This window comes from Geotrypetes seraphini, chromosome 6 (assembly GCF_902459505.1).
Source record: "Geotrypetes seraphini chromosome 6, aGeoSer1.1, whole genome shotgun sequence".
Taxonomy (NCBI): Eukaryota; Metazoa; Chordata; class Amphibia; order Gymnophiona; family Dermophiidae; genus Geotrypetes; species Geotrypetes seraphini.
This window is the reverse complement of record NC_047089.1, coordinates 251,727,720-251,750,886: the sequence shown is the minus strand read 5'-3', so window position 1 is coordinate 251,750,886 and position 23,167 is coordinate 251,727,720. Positions and strand designations below refer to the sequence as shown.

Genomic DNA, 23,167 nt, shown 5'->3' with positions numbered 1-23,167 from the left:
TTGAATCTGTCCCCTTTCAACTTTTCTGAATGCCCTCTTGTTCTTTTATTTTTCGAAAGTTTGAAGAATCTGTCCCTCTCTATTCTCTCTATGCCCTTTATGATCTTTTAAGTCTCTATCATATCCCCTCTAAGTCTCCTCTTCCCCAGGGAAAAGAGACTCAGTTTCTCCAATCTTTCTCTCTCTCTCTCTCTCTCTCTGTCTCTCTCTCTCTCTCTTTCTGTCCCTCTCTTTATATCTCTCTGACTATTTCTGTGTCTCTCCCTTTCTCTCTCTCTTTCTTTCTAGCTCTCTCTCTCTGTCCCTCTCTACTCTCTCTATGCCCTTCATGATCTTGTAAGTCTCTATCATATCCCCTCTAAGTCTCCTGTTCTCCAGGGAATAGAGCCCCAGTTTCTCCAATCTTTCTCTCTCTCTCTCTCTCTGTCTCTCTCTGTCTCTCTTTCTCTCTCTCTCTTTCTGTCCCTCTCTTTATATCTCTCTGTCTATTTCTGTGTCTCTCCCTTTCTCTCTCTCTTTCTTTCTAGCTCTCTCTCTCTGTCCCTCTCTACTCTCTCTATGCCCTTCATGATCTTGTAAGTCTCTATCATATCCCCTCTAAGTCTCCTCTTCTCCAGGGAAAAGAGACCCAGTTTGTCCAATCTTTCTCTCTCTCCCTTTCTCTCTCCTTCTTTATATCTCTCTCTCTTTCTCTCTCTGTCTATTTCTGTCTCTCTCCCTTTCTCTCTCTCTTTCTTTCTAGCTCTTTCTCTCTGTCTTCTATCTCTCTCTCTCTGTCCCTCTCTACTCTCTATGCCCTTCATGATCTTGTAAGTCTCTTATCATATCCCCTCTAAGTCTCCTCTTCTCCAGGGAAAAGAGACCCAGTTTCTCCAATCTCTCAGCGTATAAAAGGTTTTCCATCCCTTTTATCAAACATGTCACTCTCCTCTGAACCCTCTCGAGTATGAAAGGTTTTCCATCCCTTTTATCAAACGTGTCACTCTCCTCTGAACCCTCTCGAGTATCGCCATATCCTTCTTAAGGTACGGCGACCAATATCGGATGCAATACTCTAGACGCGGACACTCCTTCGCCCGATACAACAGATCTGTTATCTGTCACTGGCAATAGGCAAAAATAACAGAATTGCACTATTCATTTATAGGTACACTGGAAGTACGTAAATAATTCTAATGTCCACCAAAATCTGATTAATCCACTTCCTCTATGGTGGGGTCGTGGGCAAGGCTGACCTCCACAAGCTCTCCCTGGCGTTCCCTGATACAATTTGGTGATAACTGGGTTGCACACTTTCTCCAACTCCTTCTGCTGGTGCTCATACTCCTCTAATTTCTAATGCAAATTTTGTGGAGATCTAGTGTAAAAGAGAATGATATAAAAGTCACTTGAAAGATATCTAGTTAAGTGTCTTGGGAAATCTTAAAGGGCAGTTTTCAAATCCGTTTACCCAAGTGCCTTCTCTCAGAAAATCAGCTTAAACACACAAGTTCTTTGGACAGCGAGGAAGACAAAAGGGTGTATTTCCTTTTGAAAGTGCCATCTCCTGTTTTCTTCCTCAACATGTCTCTGGGAATGAATGCCAGGCAATTTTCAAATCTTTTTCATTTTTAAAAACTTACAATAAGCATGTATAGCATTTGAAACTCCAATACAACACTTAATATTCTGTTAAAATCCATATCAGAATTCATCCCCCACCCCCCTAATCAATTACATTCTTTAAATTCAAGAAAACCTACCATAAACCCTATTCCTAGATACCTTATTTAATATTCAAATCAAAAAACCCTTCCCCCCCTCCCCCCATCCTGGATGTGCATTTTAAAGGGAAAAATAATATTCAATCATTACAATATTTTGCTAATGGCTCCCAAATCTCCTGAAATTTTCGCACAGGCAGCCCCCCCCCCCCCCCCCCCCCCGTGAATAACACATTAGTCAACTCCTAGAATCATACCTTCCAAAAATATTCTGATTCCTAAATAAGCATCTACCTTCAGTATCCAACAAACTTCTTCCTTCATTGTTAGATAACTTTTCTTCTGTAACCCGAATATACTGATATTCTCCACTGTATCCTGTAATCACTTGATTCTTTGCTATGTAATTCTTTCGGAAAAATCCAGATATCTTATAATTTGTAATTCTCTACCATACCATGTAAAGTACATGAATCACTGTTACGTAATTCTCTCGGTAATGTCCAGATCTCTTCTAATTTGTAATCCGCTTAGAACCGTAAGGCACAGGCGGAATAGAAATTACTAATGTAATGTAATGTAATGTAAAATTCCCCTGCTGTGTGGCTATTGTCCTTGCCAGGCAATTTTCAGACACAGCTTTGAAAATTGTTCCTATCATTTTCCCACCGATGTCTTCAAACACGCCATAGATTCCTCACTAGACCCTGCATTCCCTCCAGCTATCGCCCCATCTCCCTCCTCCTCTTCCTATCCAAACTACTCAAACGTGCTGTTCACCGCCGTTGCCTGGACTTCCTTTCTTCTCCTGATATTCTTGACCTGCTTCATTCGGGCTTTCACCCCCTCCATTATACAGAAATTGCTCTTACTAAAGTCTGTAACAACCAGTTTCTGGCCAAATCCAATGGCCTCTACTCTATCCTAGAGAGTTCCACGGGGACAGAAATCCCACCCATCCCCACCCGTCCCCGCCAGGATCCTCTCCGTCCCCACCCCTCCCCACTAGGATCCTCTCCGTCCCCACCCGTCCCCGTCAGGATCCTCTTTGTTCCCACCCATCCCCGCAAGGAATTACCTCCATCCCCGCCCGTCCCCATAAAAAACAATTACTTCTGACAGGATCATCAATTCCACAGTTTCTTGTGTGTTCGCGCTGCTGTTTTCCTTGTGGAATCTCTTTGATGGAACCCTTTTTTTGTTTTCTGTTCAGGTAATTAACTTATAAACCCCCCCCTCTTTTACTAAGGCTGACATGTCCATTATATTATATGGACGAACCCTGCTTCCAAAGCCTTCCATCCCCGTGGGAGTCCCGTTGGCTAGAGGGGGGTCCCTGTGGGAGTCCCGTGGGTTAGGGGGGAATTCCCACGGGAACCCCGTGGGACCCACGGGATTCCCACGATCCCCATTCCCGTGCAGACCTCTACTTTATCCTCATCCTTCTTGATCTGTCTGCCGCTTTCGATACTGTTCCTCGACACGCTGTCCTCGCTGGGATTCCAGGGTTCTGTGTTCTCCTGGTTTTCTTTCAATCTCACCCATTACAATGGATCCTCCTCCACTGCCATCTCACTGTCTATCGGTGTTCCTCAAGGCTCCGTCCCAGGCCCTCTCCTCTTTTCCATATATACCCACTCTCTCGTACACTGATCTCCTCTCATAGTTTTCAGTATCACCTCTATGCTGACGACTCCCTGCTCTACCTCTCCACACCAGATATCTCTACAGGAATTCAGGCCCGAATCTCAGCCTGCCTATCCGAAATTGCTGCTTGGATGTCTCACCGCCATCTCAAACCGACTATGGTTAAAACTGAACTCCTTCTCTTTCCCCTAAATTCACCTCCCCCCTCTCGCCATTCTCTCTTTCTGTGGATAACACTTTTCTCCTCGCTGTCTCGTCAGCTCGCAACCTCAGGGTGATCTCTGACTCCTCTCTCCCCTTTTCTGCTCAGATCCAACAAACCACAAAAAAAAACCTGTCGCTTCCTCCTCTATAATAACTCCGAACACACTACCAAAACCTTTATCCATGCTCTCATCACCTCTTGTTTAGACTACTGAAATGTACTTCTCTCAGGTCTCCCACTCATCCATCTCTCACCCCTTCAAAATGCCGCTGCACGATTCATCTTCCCTGAGTGCCGCCATGCTCACCTGACCCTCCTCCTCATTTCAGTGGCTCCCCATCCGCTTCTGAATATAGTTCAAGCACCTCTTACTGACTTACAAGTGCATTCACTCTGTAGCCCCCCAATATCTCTCTTCACTCATCTCCCCCTATGCTCCCCCCATGAACTCCATTCATCAGGTAAGTCCCTCTCATCTGTACTCTTCTCCTTCATTGCCAACTCCAGACTCCATCCTTTTTTTTCTTGCTCTGCCAGAGTCAATATGTCTCTAACAGTTTTCAAATCCAAGCGAAAAGCCCACTCTCACTCACTCTCAGATACCTTTACCCATTGTATCATTTCCTCTACCAGAATCTCCCCAACTCTGTCCAAATTAGATTGTAAGCTCTTCTGAGCAGGGACTTTCTATCGAATGTTAAATGTATGCCTTTCAGCACTATAGAAATGATAATTAGTAGTACTATAACAGATTTATTTCATTGTCTATTCTTTTCAATAGAATATGGATTTTTGACAGAGCCAATATACCAGGGTGCCTTTACTTAAAGGATTAAATTCAAACTCTGCTCTTTCTGTAGTCATAGTAATTATAGCAAATGAACAAAGATAAAGAACTTAAAGGTGTTAAACACAGAAAGTCTCATTCGGTATCAGTTTAGGAGTAGATATTCAGCTAGCATTATTCCCGCATATTCAAAGTCAGGCTCTGCTGAGGCACCAGCAAGGATTTTCCGGGTTTATGTGGCCAGTTCTTTCTTAGAAACATAGAAAAAAGCAGCAGAAAAGGGCTATAGCCCCCCAAGTCTGCCCATTCCAAGTATCCCCTCCCCTGAATTTACTCCCTTAAAGATCCCACGTGAGTATCCCATTTTCTCTTAAAATCCGTCACGCTGCTGGCCTTTATCACCTGGAGTGGGAGTCTGTTTCTATAACCATAAAGCCCTATGACCTCACAATGCAGATGTAAAGAGCTTTAGCCAATAGGAAGAGGAGATGCAAATGTTAAGAGCCTTAGCCAATAGGGAGAGGAGGAGATAGTGGATGCTGTGGCCATTTGGCCTTTATCTGCCATCATAGAAACATAGAAAAAAGCAGCAGAAAAGGGCTGTAGCCCACCAAGTCTGCCCATTCCAAGTATCCCCTCCCCTGAATTTACTCCCTTAAAGATCCCACGTGAGTATCCCATTTTCTCTTAAAATCCGTCACGCTGCTGGCCTTTATCACCTGGAGTGGGAGTCTGTATCTATAACCATAAAGCCCTATGACCTCACAATGCAGATGGAAAGAGCTTTAGCCAATAGGAAGAGGAGATGCAAATGTTAAGAGCCTTAGCCAATAGGGAGAGGAGGAGATAGTGGATGCTGTGGCCATTTGGCCTTTATCTGCCATCATAGAAACATAGAAAAAAGCAGCAGAAAAGGGCAATAGCCCCCCAAGTCTGCCCATTCCAAGTATCCCCTCCCCTGAATTTACTCCCTTAAAGATCCCACGTGAGTATCCCATTTTCTCTTAAAATCCGTCACGCTGCTGGCCTTTATCACCTGGAGTGGGAGTCTGTTTCTATAACCATAAAGCCCTATGACCTCACAATGCAGATGGAAAGAGCTTTAGCCAATAGGAAGAGGAGATGCAAATGTTAAGAGCCTTAGCCAATAGGGAGAGGAGGAGATAGTGGATGCTGTGGCCATTTGGCCTTTATCTGCCATCATAGAAACATAGAAAAAAGCAGCAGAAAAGGGCTATAGCCCCCCAAGTCTGCCCATTCCAAGTATCCCCTCCCCTGAATTTCCTCCCTTAAAGATCCCACGTGAGTATCCCATTTTCTCTTAAAATCCGTCACGCTGCTGGCCTTTATCACCTGGAGTGGGAGTCTGTTTCTATAACCATAAAGCCCTATGACCTCACAATGCAGATGTAAAGAGCTTTAGCCAATAGGAAGAGGAGATGCAAATGTTAAGAGCCTTAGCCAATAGGGAGAGGAGGAGATAGTGGATGCTGTGGCCATTTGGCCTTTATCTGCCATCATAGAAACATAGAAAAAAGCAGCAGAAAAGGGCTATAGCCCACCAAGTCTGCCCATTCCAAGTATCCCCTCCCCTGAATTTACTCCCTTAAAGATCCCACGTGAGTATCCCATTTTCTCTTAAAATCCGTCACGCTGCTGGCCTTTATCACCTGGAGTGGGAGTCTGTTTCTATAACCATAAAGCCCTATGACCTCACAATGCAGATGGAAAGAGCTTTAGCCAATAGGAAGAGGAGATGCAAATGTTAAGAGCCTTAGCCAATAGGGAGAGGAGGAGATAGTGGATGCTGTGGCCATTTGGCCTTTATCTGCCATCATAGAAACATAGAAAAAAGCAGCAGAAAAGGGCTATAGCCCCCCAAGTCTGCCCATTCCAAGTATCCCCTCCCCTGAATTTCCTCCCTTAAAGATCCCACGTGAGTATCCCATTTTCTCTTAAAATCCGTCACGCTGCTGGCCTTTATCACCTGGAGTGGGAGTCTGTTTCTATAACCATAAAGCCCTATGACCTCACAATGCAGATGTAAAGAGCTTTAGCCAATAGGAAGAGGAGATGCAAATGTTAAGAGCCTTAGCCAATAGGGAGAGGAGGAGATAGTGGATGCTGTGGCCATTTGGCCTTTATCTGCCATCATAGAAACATAGAAAAAAGCAGCAGAAAAGGGCTATAGCCCACCAAGTCTGCCCATTCCAAGTATCCCCTCCCCTGAATTTACTCCCTTAAAGATCCCACGTGAGTATCCCATTTTCTCTTAAAATCCGTCACGCTGCTGGCCTTTATCACCTGGAGTGGGAGTCTGTTTCTATAACCATAAAGCCCTATGACCTCACAATGCAGATGGAAAGAGCTTTAGCCAATAGGAAGAGGAGATGCAAATGTTAAGAGCCTTAGCCAATAGGGAGAGGAGGAGATAGTGGATGCTGTGGCCATTTGGCCTTTATCTGCCATCATAGAAACATAGAAAAAAGCAGCAGAAAAGGGCTATAGCCCCCCAAGTCTGCCCATTCCAAGTATCCCCTCCCCTGAATTTACTCCCTTAAAGATCCCACGTGAGTATCCCATTTTCTCTTAAAATCCGTCACGCTGCTGGCCTTTATCACCTGGAGTGGGAGTCTGTTTCTATAACCATAAAGCCCTATGACCTCACAATGCAGATGGAAAGAGCTTTAGCCAATAGGAAGAGGAGATGCAAATGTTAAGAGCCTTAGCCAATAGGGAGAGGAGGAGATAGTGGATGCTGTGGCCATTTGGCCTTTATCTGCCATCATAGAAACATAGAAACATAGAAAAAAGCAGCAGAAAAGGGCTATAGCCCCCCAAGTCTGCCCATTCCAAGTATCCCCTCCCCTGAATTTACTCCCTTAAAGATCCCACGTGAGTATCCCATTTTCTCTTAAAATCCGTCACGCTGCTGGCCTTTATCACCTGGAGTGGGAGTCTGTTCCAATGATCCACTACTCTTTCGGTGAAGAAGTACTTCCTGGAGTCGCCATGAAACTTCCCTCCCCTGATTTTCAGCGGATGCCCTCTGGTGGTCGAGGGTCCCATGAGCCAGAAGATATCATCTTCTGACTCGATACGTCCCGTGATGTACTTATATGTTTCAATCATATCTCCCCGTTCTCTTCTTTCCTCAAGTGAGTACAGCCGCAATTTTTTAAATCTTTCTTCATACGTGAGATCCTTGAGCCCCAAGACCATCCTGGTGGCCGTTCGCTGAACCGACTCGATCCTCAGCACGTCCTTTCGGTACGTGGTCTCCAAAACTGAACACAGTACTCCAAGTGAGGCCTCACCATGGCTCTGTACAACGGCATCATAACTTCAGGTCTCCTTATGTGGTTAACTGTGATATTCAGTTCTTAATTGCATAAAAGGCGCCACATAAAGATAGGACTGACTTTTATGCGGTCCGATTGGACTGCTTAACTTAGTGGTTAAGTGCTGAATACTGGTATTTAACTGTATAAATGCCGACTCCCTTCTCCAGACTACCCACAATATAACTGGCTTTGAGTTTAGCTGTCTGTGGTGATATTCAGCAACAGTAACCAAGTTGGAGGTGTGATCCAGTGGTTAGAGCAGCTGCCTCCGCACCCTGAGGTTGTGAATTCAATTCCCGCTGCAGCTCCTTGTGGCTCTGGGTAAGTCACTTAACACTTCATTGCTCCAGGTGCAAAATAAGTACCTGATTGAAACCACACGGAAAAAGCAATAGAGCAAGCCCTTTACAATCAAGCTATTATGACATCATTGATGAGGTTGACTCTTATTGGTGGAATGAGGCATTATGACATCACAATCTCAGCTGTGGTTACCAGAGACCGAAACGCTTCATACTAAGGGGGGAAGTTAGCAACATAGGCTGCTGGGAGTGGAGGGGTGGCCTAGTGGTTGGAGCAGCTCCCTCCACACCCTAAGGTTGTGAGTTCAATTCCCACTGCAGTTCCTTGTAGTTCTGGGCAAGTCACTTAACACTTTATTGCTCCAGGTGCAAAATAAGTACCTGTCTAACATATGTAAACTGCTTTGATTGTAGCCACATGGAAAAAGCAGTAGAGTAAGTCCCATTCCCTGTAAGTGTCACACACAAACAAATTAAGCAGCCAGTTAAATCACTTTGAAAATCAATCCCTTACATTTTTATTCTTCTTTTGGAGCAAACATGTCTGGACCTAATCACAACTCCCATCTCACCTCTAGGGATGGTTACAAAGCCGCAGAAAATGCAACATACAAGTTATTATAGCAGTGGTACATCAATATGACAAGTCAGTATGTTAAATTTCAGATCCCTTAATCCAATAAACCCCACCCCCTCGTCCGTTCATCCGAGATCTCCTTCCCTAAAATATCCATTTAAAAAACCCCTCATTCCCTCTGGAAATTGGGGTAGCAGGAGCAATCCCTGATCGCTCCTGCACTCAGAGCCATAGGCAAGGGTGAGTGGCGCCCTCTCCCACCCCTTCCCGACCCCCTCCTGCCATACACGCGCCCCCTTACCGTCCCCTGTATCTCTTTAATTTTCCCAGTGCGAGCAGCGTAGCAAACTTGCTGCCCGTGTCGTATCAGCACTCCCTTTGACGTCACTTCCTATGCGTGGGACCCAGAAGTAATGTCAGAGAGAGCTGACACCAACACAGACAGCAAGTTTGCGATACTGTTCACACGGGGAAAATTAGAGAGGTATGTTTATAAGAACATAAGAAGTTGCCCCCGCTGAGTCAGATCAGAGATCCATCCTGCCCAGCGGTCCGCTCTCGCGGTGGCCCATCAGGCCCACTGCCTGAACAGTGGTCTCTGACTAATTTTACAAATTACCTCTAATCCTATCCCTATAACCTTACCTCTACTCTTATCTGTACCCTTCTATCCCTTTGTCCTCCAGGTACCTGTCCAGACCTTCTTTGAAGCCCTGTAGCGTGCTTCTGCTTATCACATCCTCCGGTAGCGCGTTCCATGTATCCACCACCCTCTGGGTGAAAAAGAACTTCCTGGCATTTGTTCTAAACCTTTCCCCTTTCAATTTCTCTGAGTGCCCCCTTGTACTTGTGGTTCCCCTTAGTTTGAAAAATCTGTCCCTGTCCATTTTTTCTATGCCCTTCATGATCTTGAAGGTTTCTATCATGTCTCCTCTAAGTCGTCGCTTTTCCAGCGAGAAAAGCCCCAGCTTTTTCAGTCTGTCAGTATATGAAAGGTCCCCCATTCCCTTTATTAGCTTAGTAGCTCTTCTCTGGACTCTCTCAAGTACCTCCATGTCCTTCTTGAGGTACGGCGACCAGAATTGAACACAGTACTACAGGTGCGGGCGCACCATTGCACGATACAGTGGCAGGATGACTTCCTTCGTCCTGGTCGTGATACCTTTCTTAATGATACCCAACATTTTGTTTGCTTTCCTTGAGGCTGTGGCGCACTGCGCCGACGCCTTCAATGTTGTGTCTACCATCGCACTTCAATTTGCCAACAGCATAGTGTACATAATATCAAAAACCAGAAATGAAAAGAACGCCATAAAAATTAGGAAAGCAAAGGAAGAACAGAATAGGTACGAGGGGATGGAAGGGAAGTTGCACACTCACGCAAGGGGGGTTCGGAAAGGAGCAAAGGCGCGGAGAGGACGACACGTGCCAGCACCCCCACCAAGACGGCGCCCAAGGCAGACACTCCCCCCCCCCCCCCCATATACAACAAGGAGATCCCGGGAAGTGCCAAGAGTGAGCGATCTGGGATTTTAGGGGGATGGAGTCAGGGATGGAGCATATTGGATCTGTGGACTGGGGATAAATGTTCCCAGCACCAGTGCCTTTCAATGGTTCCCTGGCACCATCAGGCTATGTGTTAGTGGTCTGTTGCTCTTGGGGAGGAAAAAGAATGCCATCTCAAAGGTGATATTACAATGCTCCTTGTGACTTTGGGCAAGTCACTTAATCCCCCAATGCCCCAGGTACATTAGATAGGGTGTGAGCCCACGGGGACAGATAAGGGAAAAGGCTTCAGTACCTGAATGTAAACCACTTAGGCCTGGGTAGGCAATTCCGGTCCTCGAGAGCCAGAGCCAGGTCAGGTTTTCAGGATATCCACAATGAATATGTATGAGATAGATTTGCATGCACTGCCTCCTTGCAAATCTATCTCATGCATATTTATTGTGGATATCCTGAAGACCTGGCCTAGCTCCAGCTCTCGATTGCCTACCCCTGACTTAGGCTATCAATGGTATATAAATACTAAAATAAAATAATAAATATATTTCCATGAATAACTTAACTTGCAAGGTTAAATACAAGCTGGAAAATTCATTAAACAGGGTAGCATTTTCAGAAGTGCTCCTGGTTCCGTGTGTAGAATCCAAGAGACAGGCAGAGCTCCGGAGTCTCAATGCATGGACAAGGTGATGGTGCAGAGGTTGTTAGGAAGGGGGAGCCTATTCTGCTAAGATGGGCTTTACCTTAACTAGGGTGGGCTTGGGCTGCTAGCATCAACATTTAAAGGGGCAATAGAGCAGCTTCTAAACTAAAAACTGGGGGAAGATTTGAAAGAAAGTATCTTTAAAAGATATCACCACATTAGGGAAGACAGATCGTCCCAATAGCAAGGTTGAAACCAGGTGACCTTAAATACAGAGTTTAAAGATTGCAAATTATCCATGTCAACTGCTGAGCAAGTTCCAGGGCAAGCAATACTAGCTAATAATAGCAAGAGTGCATAGGGATGATCAACACTCAATGTCAGCAAGGTTCAGGTTGTTTTAATATAATATCCCAGAATCCTTTGCTTACACTCTGAACCAGACAAGATACGATCTTTGCTGTTACCGCTCCCAGAATATACCAGAAAAACCGTTAAGTAAATGTAAAGGACTGTTAAAATGCTGGCTGTATAAGGATGCCTTTGAGACATAATCCTCACCGGATTTTTTCTTGTCCCTGCAAATTGCAGAAATTTCCAGTTCCTTTGTTCCAGGCCTCTTTTATTCATTTTTATTGTTAAAATTTCTACCCTCCAACTGTTCTTACCTTTCATGTCTTCTTTACTATGCTTATTATAGTTCCTCCCACTTCCCTTATGTATAAGTCTGTAATGTCCATGTTTTTTGTTGTAATTAATAATTGAGACCCCATTTTTAATTGTAAATCGCTTTGAATTTATGATATTGCGATACATCAAAATTTTAATAAAACTTGAACCTGCCAGCACACTAATGAGACAAACTTGGTTTTTTCTGTTACATAGAGCATTCTGGACCCTAGTTTGTTTACAAAAGTTGGATAGCTCTATGCAGTGTTCCCTCTAAGCGGGCGGGTGTTGTGAGCAAACTTTTTTCACCGTGAGCCAAAAATATCGGGCGCCAGCAAGTTATGAGCCAACTCGCCCGATTCTCCTCTCGCCGCCCTGCCATCTGCCGTACGCCTCTTCCGATCGTGCGCTGTGACGAGAAACGTGTGCGCTGCGATGTAATATTTTGTGCGCCAGCGCACGCCAGCGCAGCTTAGCGGGAACACTGGTTCAAATGGTTTTATTTATTTCCCCAAATTTATTTTTGTTATACGCATTGAAAATATTTGATATTGCGTTTAAATCAAAATCTCAATAAACTTGAAACGAGTGCCCGTGAGATTGTGGGAGGGTTAAATACTCAAAACTTAGAAGTTTTTGCTATGCCAGCTTTCTGGTATCTTTACATACAGTGGCGTACCTAGCATATGTAACATCCGGGGCCCATCATTTTTTGGCACCCCCCCCCCATCTGTAAGAAAAACATGATTTTTAGTAACAAACCACACGTCACACATGAGTACCTAGGAAAAGGCAGCATCTTACATATTGCAGTGAGCAGTACATCAATACACCCATTGTAAAACTAAACAAGCCAGACCAGCACAGATCAATCCTACACCGTCAATCCTAACAGAAAACCATGTCTTTCGAACACACAGAACACAGAAAACACCTTCGCCTAGTAAGGAATATGTAATCACAAACTAACCCCTCCCTCTTTTACAAAACTGTAGTGTGGATTTTAGCTACGGAGGTAACAGCTCTGATGCTCATAAAATTCTGAGCATCAGAGCTGCTACCACCAAGGCTGGTGCTAAAAACGCTTCACAGTTTTGTAAAAGGGGGGATAAAATAAAAATACATAGACAAAGGTTAAATTGAACCAGCAAGAAGCTGGACTCTGCATACAATGCTTCACAGAAACAGTGACACATGTCTCCTAAAGCAATAAATAAATAGAAATTTTTTTCTACCTTTGTCTTCTGTGGTTTCTCCTTTCCTCATCTTCTTGTAACTCTCTTCCTTCCATCCACTGTCTGCCGTCTCTCTTCCCCTATATGGCATCTTCTCTCCTTCTATGCCCCTTCCAGAAACTGTATGCCTCCCCCTTCCATCTCTCCTTTCACCCCATTGGTCTGGCATCTCTCTCCTCGCCTTCCCTCTCCCACACCTCTCCTCATAGTCTGGTATCTCCCTTTCCCTGATTCTCTGGCATCTCTCTCCTTTCCTTTTCTTCCATCTTTCGCTCCCCCTCCATGCTCTCACATCTCCCCCTTCCTTTTCCCTTAGACTGGCATACCTTCCTCCTACGCTCCAAGCCCTGGCATCTCCTTTAATTCCCTCCCTCATCTTCCTTCTCCCTCCAGCTGGGTACCGCAACACTCTTCCCTGCAGCTCTGCACTTCCCCACAATTGCCATGCTTCGGTTCCTCTTCTTCCTTCCTTCCCCCCCCCCCCCCCCGCGGGACCCTGCGGCACCATCAACTCTTACTCCCTCTAATGTCGGCCCTGCAGCTCCAGACTTCCTCGCACCTTCTCCCCTCCCCCTTTGGATCGCTATTATTTTAAATGTTATAGCCGCGGAGCTGTATCCATCAGTGGAGATGTCTAACCTCGGCCTGCCCCGGAACTCTAACTGCAACAGTGACTTCCTGTTCCTGCCTAGACGGGCGGCTGCTGCAGTAAGAGTTCCGGGGCAGGCCGAGGTTAGACATCTCCACTGATGGATACAGCTCCGCGGCTATAACATTTAAAATAATAGCGATCCAAAGGGGGAGGGGAGAAGGTGCGAGGAAGTCTGGAGCTGCAGGGCCGACATTAGAGGGAGTAAGAGTTGATGGTGCCGCAGGGTCCCGCGGGGGGGGGGAAGGAAGGAAGAAGAGGAACCGAAGCATGGCAATTGTGGGGAAGTGCAATCCCCCCAATGCGTCCCCTTACCTTACCGACGCGTGTGTGCGCTGTGAAGAGAAACTTTGCGCTGCGATGTAATATTTTGTGCGTGAGCGCAGGCCAACGCAGCTTAGCGGGAACACTGGCTCTATGTCTAATAGATGTTGGCATTGTCATCTCGAGGCAGGGACTCTAGAACATTTATTATTCTATTGTCCATTTATTTTGGCTTTTGGGAAATCAATATGGGGCCAAATAAATTGTTTATTAGAAAATCCGGTGGCATTGTCGTATGATACTGTATTATTTGGCATGTCAATGAGGGCTAAGAGCCAAATATCTTCAAAAAATAATAAGCTTTTACTTATTATGACTGGAGTTGCCATACAACATATTACAAGTAATTGGAAAAATTGGAACAGATTGAATTATAGTTTCTGGTGGAATTCTTTACGTCACATATAAGGAAAGGGTAATAGCTATACAACAGGGGTATTTAAGAAAATTTCAAGATGTTTGGGAGCCTTTAACAAATTATTGTAATGAATAGATACCATTTTTCCCTTAACAGTACATGTCCAAGATGGGGGGGAGGAAATATTTTATTATATGGTGTATCTGTTATATTTTTGATACGGAAGGGAGGGGAGGGTGGGTGATTAACTTTTTAAAATGGATTATTACAGAATATTAAGTGTTGTATCTAAGTTAAAATGTTTTTATTTGCTGAGACACTTATTGTAAGTTGTAAAAATGAATAAAGATTTTTAAAAAAACAACTTGAACCTGCCAGCACACTAATGCCGACAGTACATAGTAACTTAGTAGATGACGGCAGATAAAGACCCGAATGGTCCATCCAGTCTGCCCAACCTGATTCAATTTAAATTTTTTAATTTTTTCTTCTTAGCTATTTCTTGAGTTCCAACTGCCGAAATCTCTGATAAGACTTACTCCAGCCCATCTACACCCTCCTCAGCCCATAAGAACCCATAAGTACCCATAAGAACAAAAGAATTGCCATTGCCGGGTCAGACCAGTGGTCCATTGTTCCCAGCAGTCCTCTCCCGCGGCGGCCCCCAGGTCAAAGACCAGTGCTCTAATGAGCCCAAAAAAGGAGGTAAGATCAAATGAATCATTTTTGGAAAAGTGCTTGTACCCCACTCGAGATCTTTCCTGATGAGCTGTAAAGTCATAAGCATACTCTTTACCATTAAGGAGCAATAGAAATACAGTATCACCTTCTCAGAGTCTTTGGAATAGAAATAGGATTATTGCCATCAGGCCATCCAAAGAGACTGAACCACATCTGAATTGCAGCGACCACTTTTTGGAAGAAGATCCATTCATCAGTGTCCTCTTCGGGGTAAAATAAGAGTTCAAACGCTTCCTTCCTTCCCTGGCCTTGGTCGTCAGCTTCATCATTCTTCATCTTTACTGTATCAGCATAATTTTCATAGCTGGGGTCTAACTCAGCAATTAAAAAAAAAACAGTTGAGTATTGCTACATTAAAAATCTATAGTTTGTATATATAAAATATTGAACACTACAGAAAATAGTTATGTTATGGTCTTATAAACTACCAAATCCTTCTACGATGGAGTTCTAAGTGGGTTACAGATATTATTGGACTTTATATACAACTAGTCTTTAAGCTAGAATAGATGTGTGTGTCTGTCTTTCTTTCTTTCTCTCTCTCCTTGGCCGCTTTTTGTCTGTCTGTCTTTCTTTCTGTCTCTCTCTTCTTGGCCGCTTTCTGTCTTTCTTTCTTTGCTGTCTCTCTCCTTAGCCGCTGTATGTCTGTCTGGTTTTTTTGCTGTCTGTCTCCTTGGCCACTGTATGTCTGTCTGTCTTTATTTGCTGTCTGTCTCCTTGGCTGCTGTATGTCTTTTTTTCTGTGTCTCTCTCTCCTTGTCCACTGTCTGGTTTTTTGTTTTGTTTTTTCTTTCAATCTCTCTCCCTGGCCTCCTGTCCTTCTGTGAGTGTCTTTCACTGCCACCTTTTCTGTCAGTCTGTCAATGTTCCGTCTGTTTGGCCCCCTGTCCTTCTGTGTGTGTGTGTGTGTGTAGATGTCAGGGGGATATCGGGGGAGGTCCGGGATGTCGGGGGGATGTTAGGAGGGATGTCAATTATTGTGCCCCTCCTCCCACCTACCTTTTTTTTTTTTTTTAATCAAGCGGCAAACGGCAATCGGCACAGACTAACTGCTGCTGAGTAAAGTAAGCCACTCACAGCAAATCGAACGTACGCGCCAAACGCTTTACCAACTTCTCTTCTTCTTACAATACAATCTCTCTGCCGGCCACAGAGCTACGGACGAACGGAGCCAACAGGTTTCAAGTGCGCATGAGCGCTAAGGGAATTGTTATAGCGGATATACTATTAGGGGCATTTTCAAAAAGCTAAGACGTCCCAAAAAAACGGCATAAATCAGCACTTGGATGTTTTTCTGGTCAAAATGTCCAAGCGCCGATTTTTGATACTGTCTTTCTGGTTATCTTGTAAGACATTGTAGCCACTGTACATCCAAAAGTGAAACGAGGCATGTTCTGGGTAGGCCTTGGGCGTACTTAGAATTGGATGTTTTGCAGTGTTAATCGAACCTTTCCCAAGACATCCTGGATGGAACTTAGATGTTCTGAGCTAGATCTGTTTTAAAAGCTTATAAGTGACATAAAGATACCCACATAAAGATACCAGATGACACCCAGCACACTCCCCCTCCCACCTACCAAAAATCTAAATTAAACAGTACATGCCTGTCTCGAGTACAGCATCACACAAGTGTATTAAGTAGCCTAGTGAGCCATAGAATATAGGCCCACAAGCCACCCTAACCTCTGCATTTATGGTGAAAAGTGTAAGGCCACCAAAACCCTACTATACTGCCATAGAGGTGCCATCTGCAGCCATAAGGCTATTGAAGTGGTAGAAAGGGGAGTTTTGGAGGGCTCGCCATACATTATAAGGGGGTTCTGGCACCCTTTATGTGAAGTTCACGCAGTGCCCTTTTGGAATGTTTGTGCTGGCTCCTCTCACATCCAAATAATAATAATAATAACTTTATTCTTATATACCGCCAACAATCTTGCGACTTCTAGGCGGTTTACAATAAAGAGAAACTGTACAGACAGCTACTTACAGAGTATGGCAGTCTAGACTTGCAATGGACTATTGCAATGAATGATACAATTTTCCCATAATAAGATATTTGATAAGAGGGGATGTGGGTGGGTTTATTTTATTCATCTCATAATATAAATAATATATCATTATATCTTGTTGCATTGTATGCAATTTTCAAAGGAAGGGGAGGGGATGGGTTTATAATTTGAGTAATAGTTGGTATACTTATTAAGTACTATATACTTTTTCAATATTATAGTAAAGGATTATATAATGATACGTTGTATTTACAGTGATGCATGAAGGAATATCAAGTGTGTACTCAATGAAATTGTATAAATTTATGTGATACACTTGTTGTTATATGAGAAATGAATAAAAAACTTAAAACCGAAAACAAATGGTCTAGACTTGGATGTTTTGAACTTGGACATTTCTGTGGTTGAAAATGGCGAGCAAAGTTCGGAGTCCTAAGGTTGGACAATCTGACGGCCAAGACGTCTAAGTAAATGATTTTCAACATTTCTAGCGATTTCAAAATTGGCCATTTCTTCACTTCTGAATTTGTAAGTTTTGTAGAAAACATTCAAATTCAGACTTACTATCACTTATCATTTCTATAGCACTGACAAATATATGCAGCGCAGTACAATCAACACGCACTAGACCAGGGATCTCAAAGTCCCACTTCAAGGGCCGCAATCCAGTCGGGTTTTCGGGATTTCTCCAATGAATATGCATTGAAAGCAGTGTATGCACATAGATCTCATGCATATTCATTGGGGAAATCCTGAAAACCTGACTGGATTGCGGCCTTCAAGGAGGGTCTTTGAGACCCCTGCACTAGAGGGTCCCTGATCAGAAGAAGTTACAATCTAATTGGAGAGAAAGACATGACATATAGGGATTGGATAGTTTCTTGCACAGAGAATGATAGGATGGACATAGGTAATTTTATGTGAGTGGGCGTTAGGAGTTGAAGGAAGCATTGGAAACGCGGGCTTTTGGCTTGGATTTGAATACTGCCAGAGATGGCACTTGACGCAATGACTCAGGAAGTTTTTTCCATGCACACGGCAGCACAGCAAGACAGATGGGACGGAATCTGCAGGTGGCAGTGGAGGAGAAGGATATGGATAAGAGGGACTTGCCCGATAAACAGAGTTCACAGGGTGGTGGGGGGGGGGGGGGGGAGATAGGAAGAGAGAAATGTGGAGAGATATTGAGGAGCTGCAGAGTGAGTGCACTTGTAGGTCAGTAAGAGGAGTTTGAACTTTATTCGGAAATAGATGGGGAGCCAAAGTGATTTGAGGAGAGGGGTGATGAGCATAGCGACTCTCCTGGAATATGTCATGTGCAGAATTTTGCACGGATTGAAGGGACGAGAGACTGGTGAGCGGAAGACGTGTGGGAAACCAGTTGCAGTAGTCTAAGTGATAGCTGATGAGCGTGGCTAAGGGTTTTGGTAGTGTGCTCAGAAAGGAGAGTGGATTTTGGTAATATTATAGGGGAAGAAGCAACAGGCTTTAACAGTTTGTTACATCTGAGTGGAGAAGGAGAGAGAGGCGTCAAAGATAACCCCAAGGTTGCGAGCCAACTAGACCATAGAGATAGAGAATGGGTTTTATGCTATTGTATGAGTACTCTGCTTGTTGTTTTGATCTACAGATATTTGAATTATCTTTCTTTTTGGAATTTTGTAGTGATGGTGGTGTACTGTTTATGCTTTATATCAGGGGTAGGGAACTCCAGTCCTCGGAGATCTCGGAGAGAATGTGAACTCGCAGGCCTTGAGCATGCACAGATGCTCAAGGCCCAGCACAGAAGAGGAGGCCAATCTTCGGGCACCGGCATCAACGCATAGGACATGCCGGTGCCAAAGCCAAAGCCAGATGAAAGTAAGAAGCAGGTTCAGATGAGTCTGGGGGACTTCAGGTCGTGGCAGGGGGGTGCTGGATTGTGGCGGGCGGGTGCCGGATCGCGGGGGGGGAGGGTGCCAGATCGCAGGGGGGGGCACTCGTAAATTGAAGCATGCTTGGTTTCCGAGGTGCTGATTTTGCAAATGTTTTGCTCGTCTTGCAAAATACTTGCAAACCGGTGCACTCGTAAACCGAGGTACCACTGTAATTGGAAAATTAGGCAACTGTGGTGGATAAATCTTGATTCAGCTGACAACCCCATATACAGTGAAGGCTCTCGGGCCTTTCCAAACGCCACGGAAGAGATGTCTATTCTGCAACAAGCAAAGTCAAGTGAACCACTTGTGTGACTTAGTGAACTGTTTGAAACTCTACCTGAGACAGAATCTTCAAAGAATGTGCTAGTGATGGCCCCAAGAGAACTGGAGGAATTACTTAGTGAGGGGGTTTCTGGAACATAGCAAGGGCCCAACACAGCTTCTCCAGTATTATTTTTCCCATTATATCCTGCAAAATATGAAACATAAAAGAGTTACAAAAGCATTGTACTCACCATATTCAACATCTTTAGAGTTGAGATCATAAAAACACAGAGGCTGATATTAAGACAGTAGGAGGGAGGCCGGCAGGCAGCTCTGAGCCCTGATATTCAATGCTGGGCCATTTCCGGTGACCAGCATTGAATATCTAGTCTATGTTTGGCCAGCTCAATCCTCTGATACAGAAAATTTATATGAGAGGGCACGGAACTGGCAGACGTAGCAGTGGCACACCGGAAAACTGCATGTCTTCTTAAGGTTTTTCCTGCTGCTGCTGGGATGGCAACAGGCAGCACGGGAGAGGGGCTGAGGAGGCCTAGCCATTCCCCAGGCTCTTCTATGAGACACCTATGACCCCAAGCATTCACATTAGCTCTATCCGTGTGTCCACTTCTCCCCTTCCTTATTCCACCCCTTCCCTATACCCCTAACCAAGGTGTCTGGCTTTCTTTTCGCCCTCCCTCTGAGCCTTCTTTCTCCTTCCCTTCCCTAGCCTCTTCTTTGAGTTGTTCAGTATCTCCCCCTTTCTTTCCCTAGACCCTAAGGTATCTATTTTTTCCCCTTTCTCTTCCCTACCTCCCCTGCAGGCATCTAGGTTTTTCTCTATTCCTTCCTTACCTCCCCCTCCTCAAAGCAAACGGCATCTCCCCTTCCCTTTCCTATCCCTAGGGTGTCACAATTTGGTGAACAGCTCTGGTGAGGCAACTGGCATCTCTTAACAAGACTCAGAACAACTGGCATGGGGCCTTGAGCATCTGTGCATGCAGAAGGCCTACTATGTCATAGCCCCTCCAAACTGCCTGAGAGGGAGGCAGATCACAGCATGGCTTGAGCCACATGAAATGTAGAAACAGAGAAATATGGAGGCAGATCTGGCTGCTCATGAGAAGGAAGTGGTACACTTCCATCCACTATTTCCTAATCTTTCTAAGAGATCCCATGGGTGATCAAAGCCCAACATTAGTATAGCTCCTTAAACTGTAATAATAATAATAACTTTATTCTTCTATACCGCCATAGTCGTGAGACTTCTAGGCGGTTCACATTGAAGAGAGCTGGACAGTCAACGAGTTACAATATGCAGAAGTCTTTAGCCTCAAGCATGTCAACTGCTTCCCTAACGGTATATCTACTGGATCTGCACTATTTCCTATTTTTGTACAGCATCTTGTAGCTCTTGAAATATACAGCTCCATTATTCTTGTAACTTCTCCTGGAAATGACCAGAATTCTCTCTGTAATTATCCTGGAAATGTCCAGTTGTCTCTTTTGTAATCCGCCCAGAACTGCAAGGTTGAGGCGGAATAGAAATCAGTCATGTAATGTAATTACAGCATACAGAATCTTAAATAAGGCAGTTGAAATACAATATATAGATTGTTAGCAAATGTTAGAAGTTTCAGATTTATATGCAGGAGTGGACATATTTAGTGTTTGGTATTATAGGTACTTTTTAGGTGATATTTCTATCGAATAAGGCAGTTTTTATGGCTTTTCTAAAGGCGTCATAGGTCAGTCTTGCTCCATTGATGTAGTTGTCTAACCAGTGTTGTTGTTTGTTTGCTTGGTACATAAAAGTTCTATCCAGAAAGATTTTGTATTTGCAGCCAGTAATGCTTGGGTGTACAGCCTAGGCAGACACCAAGTCTGCCTAGTGATCAGGCCAGCCCTAAGATTCTGGCTTTTTAGGGTTTCCAGCTCAGTTTTGGCAGATTTCAGTTTCTAACTGGTGGTTCCATATTCTGTCATTAGTGAGAATCTGTCTGTGTGTGTGACTGGAATGAGAGATTCTGCTGTATTCACTGTTTAGGGAGTTTCCGTGAACACAAGGTATATTTTCCTGAACTAGATCTGCAGGGCTTATACATATTTATATTTCTTTGCTTCACAAGATTCTCCATTCTGTATAGACTCCAGACCTCACTCATACGGTAAATAAAAACACTCAATGTTTCAGGACTGTTCCGTTTGTCATCTTTCGATTGGTTATTTCTGTTTCTCAATATGTTTGAGATGAGAGTGAAATTTTAAAGATAATTGTGCTGTTGAGGTAATTCAGTGTTTACTGAATATAATTTAGGGAGAGGTATCCTGGAAATAAAGGCACACTCGCCCCAAAAAATTTGCCCAGGGGCCTAATAAGCAGTAAAAGTGGCCCTGAGAGTCCAGGGTAAGGGGGGAGGAGGGTAGGTATTTATATACCGCCTAGCAAGGTTATCTAGGCAGTTTACATTTAGGTACTCAAGCATGAAGAAGGACAAGGGACTACTCGAAAGGGTCCAGAGAAGAGCGACTAAGATGGTTAAGGGGCTGGAGGATCTGCCGTACAGCGAAAGATTAGAGAAACTGGGCCTCTTCTCCCTTGAACAGAGGAGATTGAGAGGGGACATGATCGAAACATTCAAGGTACTGAAGGGGAAAGACTTAGTAGATAAGGACAGGTTGTTCACCCTCTCCAAGGTAGGGAGAACGAGAGGGCACTTTCTAAAGTTAAAAGGGGATAGATTCCATACGAACGTAAGGAAGTTCTTCTTCACCCAGAGAGTGGTAGAAAGCTGGAACGCTCTTCCAGAGGCTGTTATAGGGGAAAACACCCTCCAGGGATTCAAGACAAAGTAGATAAAGACAGGTTGTTCACCCTCTCCAAGGTAGGGAGAACGAGAGGGCACTCTCTAAAATTGAAAGGGGATAGATTCCGTACGAATGTAAGGAAGTTCTTCTTCATTCAGAGAGTGGTGGAAAACTGGAACGTTCTTCCGGAGTCTGTTATAGGGGAAAACACCCTCCAGGGATTCAAGACAAAGTAGATAAAGACAGGTTGTTCACCCTCTCCAAGGTAGGGAGAACAAGAGGGCACTCTCTAAAATTGAAAGGGGATAGATTCCGTACGAATGTAAGGAAGTTCTTCTTCATTCAGAGAGTGGTGGAAAACTGGAACGTTCTTCCGGAGTCTGTTATAGGGGAAAACACCCTCCAGGGATTCAAGACAAAGTAGATAAAGACAGGTTGTTCACCCTCTCCAAGGTAGGGAGAACAAGAGGGCATGTAAGGAAGTTCTTTACTCAGAGAGTGGTAGAAAACTGGAACGCTCTTCCGGAAGCTGTTATAGGGGAAAATACCCTCCAGGGATTCAAGACAAAGTTAGACAAGGCAGCCTTGTTAAAGTTTATTATACTTGCAGTACGACTAAGTTTAGATCAGCCAGCATCTCGCCCAAATCCTGCCCTCACCACTCTTCCTAAAACGCCCCTTTTACCTCTAGTCATACAGCAGCACTGACAAGGTCTAAGTCGTTTTTAGGTACGTCTAAAACCCGTTTCGATTATCGGCACTTGGACGACTTGTCTTTTAGATCGTCCAAGTACCGATTTAGGTGGGTTTTTAGATTTTTTTTATTAAAACTCCCAGTTCTAGGTTATTTCCTCCTTTCTTTCTGAAGTACCTTAAGCTTAAAACTGAACTCAGGGGTAGGACTGGGGACCTGATGAGTACACGACTCCAAGCAGGGATTACGCAGCGCAGGGTCCCTGTTTCAATATAGACAACATCTTTTTGATTTGGAGAGGTACTCAAACAGAATCTGAAGCTTTATACTCGTGTCTTAATGGATTTGACTAAAATTTAAAATTGCAGATCTGTTTTGATAGAGCATCTATCCCATTTTTGGATATTACAATTATTTTTGAGAAGGGATCTTTCCACAGCGACCTGTATAGAAAACCCATTGATGTCAATAGGTTTTAGAGTTTAGGAGCTGTCACAATTGTTCTCTCAAGGAAAATCTACCATATTACCTGTTTTTAAGAAGTAGAAGATTATGTTCCAAAGACACTTTTTTTTTTTTTTTTAGAAAACAAGCTAGACAAGCTGATGGACATTGTAATTTGATGTATGGGTTATGTGAGATTTGAAAGGGGAAGGGGGGGATTTCTGATGTTTTAGTAATAATTAGATTAATAGAGAAGAATTTTTATATGATATACGGTGATTGGATAGGATATGGGAGGGGTGGGAGGGAGGGGGTTAAATCTGATTACTTTGTGTGTAT

At 44.1% G+C, this 23,167-nt stretch overlaps 1 protein-coding gene across 2 annotated transcripts in view; it reads right to left on the bottom strand.

Moving 5' to 3' along the window:
• Positions 1–23,167, bottom strand: part of CFAP47 (cilia and flagella associated protein 47) — a 1,062,207-nt gene that overhangs the window by 697,173 nt on the left and 341,867 nt on the right. For both annotated transcript variants that reach the window (XM_033947561.1, XM_033947559.1), the window contains exons 28-29: positions 18,956–19,087; positions 14,776–15,001 (exon numbers count right to left, since the gene is read on the bottom strand). In XM_033947561.1, coding sequence (XP_033803452.1) covers positions 14,776–15,001; positions 18,956–19,087 — 358 coding nt within the window. The remainder of the gene's footprint in view (positions 1–14,775; positions 15,002–18,955; positions 19,088–23,167) is intronic.